This window comes from Plutella xylostella, chromosome 17 (assembly GCF_932276165.1).
Source record: "Plutella xylostella chromosome 17, ilPluXylo3.1, whole genome shotgun sequence".
Classification (NCBI taxonomy): Eukaryota; Metazoa; Arthropoda; class Insecta; order Lepidoptera; family Plutellidae; genus Plutella; species Plutella xylostella.
The window spans coordinates 4,245,932-4,256,072 of record NC_063997.1 but is presented as its reverse complement, the minus strand read 5'-3'; the positions used below and the strand labels follow the sequence as shown (position 1 = coordinate 4,256,072).

General features: G+C 37.6%; 1 protein-coding gene across 1 annotated transcript in view; it reads right to left on the bottom strand.

The window, feature by feature from the left end:
• Positions 1 to 3,222: 3,222 nt before the first annotated feature.
• Positions 3,223 to 10,141, bottom strand: part of LOC105395711 (protein yellow) — a 39,418-nt gene continuing 32,499 nt past the window's right edge. Inside the window, exons 5-8 of the mRNA XM_038108864.2 lie at positions 8,885 to 9,071; positions 5,082 to 5,276; positions 4,519 to 4,651; positions 3,223 to 4,059 (exon numbers count right to left, since the gene is read on the bottom strand). Coding sequence (XP_037964792.2) covers positions 3,925 to 4,059; positions 4,519 to 4,651; positions 5,082 to 5,276; positions 8,885 to 9,071 — 650 coding nt within the window. The 3' untranslated portion in view covers positions 3,223 to 3,924. The remainder of the gene's footprint in view (positions 4,060 to 4,518; positions 4,652 to 5,081; positions 5,277 to 8,884; positions 9,072 to 10,141) is intronic.

Genomic DNA, 10,141 nt, shown 5'->3' with positions numbered 1-10,141 from the left:
ACTAGAACATAGTGCTCCTCAAAATTGTGTAGGTACTGTGTGGTAATAATGGGCTTTCAGCAATATTGCGATATTGGGGACTTTTTTATTAAAAAATATTCTCATGTAGGACGGAATAATCCGCATTAAAGTAGTTTTTGATAAAGTATAAATAATTTGCATGAATAACAATAACACCAAGAACAGCAACAAACATTTGTAGGTTCCTCAAATCATAATAATTATTAAGAGTCCATAATTATACTAAGTACTGGATGACAAGACGTGATGTTATTTAAATTAATGGCACGTGCAATTTATTGCACATTTTTTATACTTTATGTACACAATTTAATATTTAATAAGATACCCATTATAATTGCAATCTTCATTTTCGCATAATGGGGATATGATACCATATACATAATCGTTACACATGTATTGAAGTCCACATAAGTGTAAAAAATATTTACGATTATAATTATTTTTAGCCACCCCTTTTATACAGACTATTTTGCGATTTCAGCTCAGTTCGCATAGTGAAAATTGACATATCTCGGGTACATTGACCTGTGATCGGAAAAAATACTGATAAAATTGCACCTGTATATGTATTAATTTACACAGGCACTTTAACGCCAAGTGTTAGAATGAATCATACAAGAAAAATGTGGTATTTGTAGCTAAAGCAAAAACACAATCACATATTTTAATTTATGCTGCTAATGTGTGATCCATCCATATTTGATACGATATTGTATTTATTAATCCTACATTTCTAGAAGTATTACATACTTAGGTAAAGTAAAAAATACATATCATATCATATTATTATTGTAGGTACAAAAAATGCATTGAATGGGTTTCTAACCACTAAGATTACAGAAACATATCTAAAAAAAATACGAATCTATCGATCTTCTAATAATTCCCATCAATTTAATTCATGAGTTTTTTTGCTGACAGTATGTAACAGACAATGATGGATTGGTCCGGTTAATAGGGGATTCCCCAGCGAGAGTGCAACCGGCTACTGCAGCGTTGGAACCGGACGTGATATCGATTCTGAAGGCACCTTAATTCTTTTTAATGAAAATTTTACTCTATATGAGTGTTCTTGTAAATTTCATTTTTGCTAGCAAAATGTACAGTGTTAAAATTAGAACTTCCTTCAGACATAGACTCAGTGCCAATTTCTCCATAGTATAAGTTATAAATTAAACGTCATCTCCATATAAAATGAATGAATCTCCAGATGTGTCAAAAGTCAACTATTACTCCCTGGTTATGCTCTAACCAAATATGGAGAAATCGGCACTAATTTTCAGAATAGTGACCAGATGGTCTATTTGGTACCTACAGGTTTGATAGTTTGTCGAAAACTATTAAAGTTTTTGTTTTCTCGCACTAAGTGGCGCCTCTAATGGAAACTATAATGAAACTTTTGACAGATAATGTATGCAGATGACAGGAGAAAACGTAAACTTTTTTCGTTTTCATAAATAGCAAAACCCGTACTAGAGGCTCAGTGATGTCGTTGCATGTTGCAGAGTTCGTCTCTTGTACAAACGGCTGCTTTTCTTATCTAATTCTTGCTTTCTTATTTATGTTATAAGTATAATCAAAATAGGAGAAGATGGTTGTACGCAAAGATTGTCCTATTTAGGCAGTAGGTACTTGTAGAATTATTCCACCCCATTGAGCCATGGGCTGGAATAAATCAAAACATACATCTACACACACATCTGCAAACCACCACTAAATAAAGAAACTCATATAAGTAATCACCATAAATGTGAGAGTGCACGTGATGTCTTTTTTATCCAATAATCCATAAAACAGAGTCTTCTCCCACTTAATAACTTATCCATAATTGCTTGCTGTGTATTCCCCTAGTGCAAACGTATCAGCTGGATATCTGCAGTTGGATTTTATCACTTATATCGTAAGTTATAAGGGACAGTAAACAAATAGTAAGAATTAATAAGTGAAGGTATTCTGTGAATCATTCTGAGAAAAGTAGAGCATGCGGGAGGCTATTTCGAGCGAAATTGCTGAAAACGATATTAACCGATATAGGTACACGTATCATTAAAAATTTGCGATTTAAAATACTTAGTAATTACCTATTAGATACACTCACGGGCAATGAAAAAATTCCATTCACAAATTGCCGACACCCAATTTTTTCAAACATTTTATTTAAAATTTGGATTATATATTCCCGCATTTAGTTGGTAATAGCCTGATGCTCAGTTAAATGTACTTCAATGTTCCAGAAGGCGATATTAAGCTAGCTTTTTCCGTTAACGAGTAATTTGGTGATTTTCTCAGTGGAACTTTTTCATTGCCCAAGAGTGTATCATTATAGTAACAAATAGGTATAACAACGTAAGAAAAACTATATTTCATATTTTTATACGTTTTATTTTTTAAATATAAAAATAATATAAAATATTCTTATAGATAAATTATTTAGCTATTATAGTTGTATCACACATGATTGAAATACTCAATTTTATTGTTATTTACATGTGCCTAGGCAGTTTGATCAACTCTTACTTACAATAAAATTATTATTTTATCGTGAACATTCCATATTATATATAAATTAATGCTTAATTTCAATAAAATTACATACACAAAATATTTATGGGTACATTCTTTCTCCACAACTTAACAAGTAACTAATCTTAAACTGTGTAATTAGGCAGAAAAAGATCAGATTGTCAAGATTCTCAAAATTATGGCAACCATTGAAAAACTCCCGGTGAGTATTCAATTGCTTGTTTGCGCTTCTTAAAACTACTACATACATATTATAGATCAGTAGTTAGTAGTCGCATTAAGCAAAATATTCCGAATAAATTATTCTACCAAAGTTGGAGTAGTTAGGACTAAACTCTCCATAAATTACAATGAAGACATGCGATAGAAACTTTTCAAGCTTTCTTTCTTTTCAATGCAACGCGTTTAACTCTTTTGTATGGAGTAAGCACGTTGCACGTTTTATTGAATTATATTCCTTGGTTAATTAACATGTCTCTTTAAATTGCGTTTTTTGGTAGTCTATGCCATGACAGTACATACCTACAACTTACTCACATACATGATTCGTATTTAAAACCATGTAGTAAGGCAGATACTAGTAAGATCAACCGCAGATAATAAAATATGTAACTACGTTAAGAACAATATGCACATTTTTTATAATATAACAATTAATTACACGTACATACATCCCGTTAAATTTTGAAGTCTGTTATAAGCGATCATATTAAGCTACTTATGGTATATTTAAGTAGAAGAGCATAAATAATAGGTAAATCACTTTTAAAAATCATTTGAATTATTGTTAAATACCGTTCCGGTACAATTTAAATAAATGATTACAAAGCTTAGGAGAGCTTGCATTAAATGTTTGTACAAGCCATCTTCTTGCGAAAGATCTTTTATTGTATTTTTTACGAAAACTATATAAACGTTACTTGCTTAAATATTTTTATATGAAATTTGTAAGCTTTTCTCACACAGTTTTATTGTGAGATCTTCTGAAAATTATGAGAGTAAACTGGTGGGAGTAATCAAGCTTTTCTATCATCAAATAAAAATGAAAGCCTCTTCTAGATAAACTTCAATGAAGGAGAGTATAAATTTGTTGTGTAAGTTTATCATTCTGATCCAATAAAGTTTGAAAATAAAATGTCCTGTTTCATTCTATATCTCCATCTCCAGATAAAGTCAAAGCCTATGCATCAGATACTAAATCCCGAAATCATACTTTTTCAAAATAAATTTGATGTTAATTGGCTTTAGACCGAACAGAACCATTTAATTTACGTCTTCAAAAAGAACAACCAAACATCCAAGTGTCCAAACAATTAAAAAGAAAAGTAACTTTTCCCTTGACGTCCAACAATCTCCTTCATCATAAGGTTAATGGGGTTAGTGTTTGAGAGTCTTGGTAGCGTTGGCAAAACGTGTGGACCGTCGGAAGATCTGAGGGGGCGCGCTGAACCCGCGGCCGCCGTAGCCGCCGCCCAGCCCGCCCTCCACTATGCGGACCACTCGCACGTTGATCTGGAAATATTACACATATTGGTTATGATAATGTGATATAAAAGGTTTCTACGTCAAGCCCCATGGCACGGGACGCAAAATGTACATGACAAAACCTAACAAGAAATGATTGCATATTGACATTGTGCTCACTTATGTGAAGTCCTGGATATCCCGTAGGAATTGATCACAATTAGAGGGAAATATCTTGTGATCTTAATTTGGGCTGTCTTTATAACACGAGAATGGGGTGCACGGTGCACGAAAGTCAGCGACTGACACTATTCTGACTGGCTAATCCTTTCGCCACGGTGACAAAGCCTAGTGATGTTCTAGTGTGTGTCACTGACACGCCATTTAGAAGAACTTTCTTTGCTTTTGGTCGCATATATCACACACAACACTCAACTCGATCACTATGACTATACCGATACCTAAGTTTAGCACACAGCTGGTTCTCCTGGTCTTGTACCAACGTACCTCATGCTTGGACACGGTCCTCTTGAAGTATTTGTGGAATCGCGTGGAGAGCGCCCACACGGCGCCGCCGTCGCGCTCCGCCCACCGCACCTCCGCGCAGAACTGCAGCTTCTCCGGGTCTTGGGCTAGCACCCTGGAACATCGTGATATACATCTTTAGTTGATTCATATAAGTACTTACACATCTTATGATGAAAATAAAAATAACATAACATTTGCGCATGTTGTTTATTGAACGAATGATAAAAGAGGGTTCGGAGTGTGAAGAAGGCAAGGGATCCATAGCGGCGACATAGCATAAAGACGATCAATGGTGGAATCCGTCGGATCAACTGCTACACTCATCCCCTACTGGGACGCCTTCCTATAGAACTAGCACGAGGTGTAATACACGCACGACAAAAAGTGACAATAGTTTTGCATCGCGATCACACACAGTTCTCCTCCAGAGGAGGAGAACTTTTGTCCCCCCATGCTAGGCTAGTAGTTTTAGCTAAATAAGTAATGTAATTACTTAGTTTCGATTACCAACGAAAGACTCAAAGCTAAAGTCAAAACCTCACCTATGAGTGTTAGCCAACGGGTTCCACGCTGCAATAGCGGTCTCACTCATGGGGCTGAAGATGATAGTGTCATCCCGGGGGTCAACTGCGATGCCGAGTCCTTGTGAAGACTTGCGTCCCACCAGGTTCACGGGCAGGTCGGTGCCCTCCGCCGGGGGGCCGGCGGCCAGCACGGCTGTTGACACGCTGAAGAGTCTGTGGATGAATGGTAGGTCTGTTAGGTTTTGGTCTGGTTTTGTGTGGGAAACAGTAAGCTCATAAGGGTTTTCAGCTTTAAGAAATGAATTAGGTCTGAAGCTACCAAAAAAGTATATTTTTTCATCTTGTATTAAATAAATCAGACGGTTTTAATATTTCATAAAAATCATATAGAAAGTCTTTGAAAAAACCCACACGAAAATTCTCGTGTGCCTATAAGTACTCAAGAATACAATTTCATATTACTTATCAACTAAATATGCTGATATAGCCTAACTAAATGATGATGTTAAAAGTTAAACACCATTATTAAACTTCATTCAGAATGGAGATAATGTTATGATAGTTAAATAGCGTGTAATTTTATTGTAGTCCGTATGTCTATCATTACACGAGCAATGTAATGTAATATCCACATATTTATCATCCGATAAACTGTTTGTAAACAATGTGTATTTGACCTACTTATGGGTAAAAATAATAAATAATTTACTTTGTTTATTCAATATGACCTTGATAAAGATAAAATTATTTAGTATAACAGGGTAGCCCTTTCAAGTACCTACTATATTTTTTTATATATTTGTACACTATATTATATTCTAAGCTATGCTGAGTAAGCCCTTTTAACCGCTAAGTAACTGTAACCATTTGTAAGCAATACTTAAATCTCATTCTTAAATAATTCAAACATCTATGAAATCGGTGCGCCTTACTGATACACTTCTCAAAGTTACAGATGTGCAATACCTTGCAATATTAAATCTACTCTGCTATGGCTATTCAATTAATAATTATTATTATTTTTATTATATCTCTATACAACATACAATACAATAAGAAGTCTTTATTGAAAATATGGTCTGTGCTCACATGAATAAAAATATTATTGAAACAAAATACCTACAATGTTTCATATTTGAAAACGCGTGTAAGTCAATCATTAATTTAATATTCTGACAGTAATTAAAGATTTACGCAGCTCTATGCGGCAGTAGGTATAAAATACATTAACTATGAATTAACATTCTGGTACGTAAATACCAGAGGAAAAACTGAATCAACTTGGTATTGTACTTGTAGGAAGTAGATGATGACTATCCGGGATTCGAACACGGGATTCGTTAATAGTATACCGGCTCTGTTTGGAACGACCCCCAGTACCTTTCTAGCCTACCAATTTCCCGTCAAGAGCCTATGTCGTCTGAAAAACACTATTCTGGAAATCTATTATAATCGACGTCTAAAATAAGGAGAGCAGGTGAAGAAACAATATTAAAAATTGACAGACACGTCATCGTCGTGCATGCCATCTCGCCCTGCGTTTATTACTATTCAATTCGTAGGCTTATCAATACTTCTTCCTACTCCGACTTATGGAGCAGCCGCCATTTTCATATAGCTTATTTATCTATGCACACTAACTTTTTACAAATGGTGAGGAAGTGAATGATATTTTCAGGATTGTGGCGCGTGGAGCACCATAGTGTCAGTCTATCCCAGGAGACAGGCACGAGTGGGAGAATGTAGATGTATGTGTATATTGTATTCCACGTTACCTGTCAGTGGCGAGCGGCACCACGCCGTCCATGAGCGTGAAGCGGTCGCCGCCGATGTCGCACTCGCCGTGTCGGGGTACATGGCACCAGTAGCACTGTAGCATACCTGATTCTAGTCTAGAGCCTATTCCATGTGAATAAATGTTGGAAATCTACTAACCTACTTCTACTATAAGGAGCGCAGATTATGATATCTCACCAGGCTACCGCTGCACGGTTACCTTATTGATGTAGATAAACGTCACTGTATCGCGATTCGCCATAAATACAACTGTGATTGGTGTATCGCGCATTAAACGAGTTTATCGACGTAAATAACGAACCCGTGTAGTGGCAGCTTTTGTATTCTGAAGACACGTCTCGCTATCTTATTGAATGGCCGCCATTTTCATATTGCTTCTTTATCAGCGCGTGCTATAATTCTAGTATAGAACAGCCGCCATTTTCCTATCTGCAGCATACAGCTTCCTTATCAGCGCTCCTTACATTACTAAACCATACTCCACTATACCTGTCGGTGGCGAGCGGCTGGTAGTAGAGCAGGCCCTGCGCGGGCGAGTGCGTGAGCCCCACCACGCCGTCCATGAGCGTGAAGCGGTCGCCGCCGATGTCGCACTCGCCGTGTCGGGGTACATGGCACCAGCAGCACTCTAGCCTACCTTATTCTAGTCTAGAGCCTATTGTGTCTGAAGACATTCTGGAAATCTACCATTCTACTCTACCTACTATAAGGAGCGCATTTGAGGAAACAATATTAAAATGGCGGACATACTCATGCTATCTTATTAATGGCCGACATTTTCATTCCGCTTCTTTGTTTCTTTATGTGCGTGAAACCCACCAACTTATGGAACAGCTGCCATTTTCATACAACTTCTTTATCTGCGCGAGTTACTAAACCATGTTCCATGTTGCAATCTTATTGAAAAGCCGCCATTTTCATATTGCTTATTTATGTGCGTGAACTACTCCCACTTATGAAACAGCCGCCATTTCTATCTCCTTCTTTATCAGCGAGTGTTATAATTCTAGTATGAAACATCCGCCATTTTCGTACAGCTTCTTTATATCCGCATATTTTCATATAGTAACCTTTATCAGCGCTCATTATATTACTAAACCATACTCCACTATTATATACCTGTCGGTGGCGAGCGGCTGGTAGTAGAGCAGGCCCTGCGCGGGCGAGTGCGTGAGCCCCACCACGCCGTCCATGAGCGTGGAGCGGTCGCCGCCGATGTTGCACTCGCCGTGGCGGGGTACATGGCACCAGTGCCACTCTAGCCTACCTTATTGTAGTCTAGAGCCTATTCCATTTGAAGGAATTCTGGGTATCTAAACTAATCTACCCTACAATAAGAAGCGCAGATAAAGAAACAATATGAAAATGGCGGATATGCTATCTTAGTGAAAGGCCGCCATTTTGACATAGCTTTTTTATAAGCGCGTGTTATAATTCTAGTATGGAACAGTCGCCATTTAAATTCTCCTTCTTTATCAGCGCGTGTTATAATTCTAGTATGGAACAGCCGCCATTTTCACACACCTTCTTTATCAGCGCAAGTTACATTACTAAACCATACTCCACTATACCTGTCGGTGGCGAGCGGCTGGTAGTAGAGCAGGCCCTGCGCGGGCGAGTGCGTGAGCCCCACCACGCCGTCCATGAGCGTGAAGCGGTCGCCGCCGATGTCGCACTCGCCGTGTCGGGGTACATGGCACCAGAACCACTCTAGCATACCTGATTCTAGTCTAGAGACTATGCCATCTGAATAAATCGTGGAAATCTATTTTTAACCTACTGCTACCATAAAGAGCGCTGATGAGGAAACAATGTGAAAATCGCGGATATGCCATCTTATATAAAGGTCGCCATTTTGACATAGATTCTTTATGTGCGCGAACTACTCCCATCTAAGGAATAGCCGACATTTTATATCTCCTTCTGTATCAGCGCGTGTTATAATTCTAGTATGGAACAGTCGCCATTTTCATACATCTTCTTTATCAGCGCAAGTTACATTACTAAACCATACTCCACTATACCTGTCGGTGGCGAGCGGCTGGTAGTAGAGCAGGCCCTGCGCGGGCGAGTGCGTGAGCCCCACCACGCCGTCCATGAGCGTGAAGCGGTCGCCGCCGATGTCGTACTCGCCCATGTCCGGGTCCGGGTACATGGACGCGTGGGTCACTCGCCACGCGTTGTCGCGACGCCCGTCGTAGACGATGATGCCTGGAATAGTGAGAAGTGACCTTTAGTTTGACCATTGGCTTACCGATTCGAAAAAAGGAGGAGGTTCTCGATTCGTATGTGACTAATGTATGTTTTTTTTTTTATGTATGCTCACGTATCACGCACATGTATCTTTGTTTAACTGTTTTACAAGGATCGAGAGGAATCGAGGATCGTATGTAGTACAATAAATTACTTTATAAATAAATAGCAGTGTCTGAATTCGTAGTACCAAAAGGTTAGCAATGTCACAGCTGCTGGCTTTTGCTAGTTAAAAGAATGAAGGCACAACTCTGGGCGACTTATTATGTTTAGCTTATTTCTAATGGGCATTATAGCATAATGCCGATATCACTCCATGGTATGATTATTAACGTAGACAAATGTCACTATATCGCAATTCGCGTTAAAGATGCCATGCAAACCGGTCTATCATCGTCAAAATGTGTCTCCGTTGCGTCTCTAATTTTCGTTTTTTCCATTAAATTTTATAGTTAACTTCGCAAATTATTAGAGTGATTCATATGATACAGTATAAATGCATGCAAATTTGCATTCTATTATTCAATTACTACCTACATGGTTCATAGCAGATATTATATCAATAAACTATTAACTTAACATAATAATTGTAGGTAGCCACAATTAACGACTTGACAACCTAATTAACCTAGTTACGTGAGTTTGTTTTGTTTCACTGTGTGTGCTTTACAGCTATTAGATCACTTTAATAGATTTAAACATCAATCATTTTGATGTTTCTTTCCTTTAATTATACGAAGCGGGTGAATGGACTAGATAATATCGAGCTAGGTACGTCGTTTTTCGACGTTTTCTTCATGTAATTGACTATCTAATTACATATTTAGTAACTTTTCTTGGTAAGCTTCATACTTCATCACATTCGGTTGGTTTTTAAGTTTCAGCAAATGTTGCGTCGGTTTTTTTGTAGAAAGTGAACAGGTTAGTTTAAACTGGGCTTGCTTATTATAAACAACTTTTTAATAATATACATATTTTATAGTAAAGTAGGTAGGTAAATATAAAAACATCGATATTTTAACTGCTTT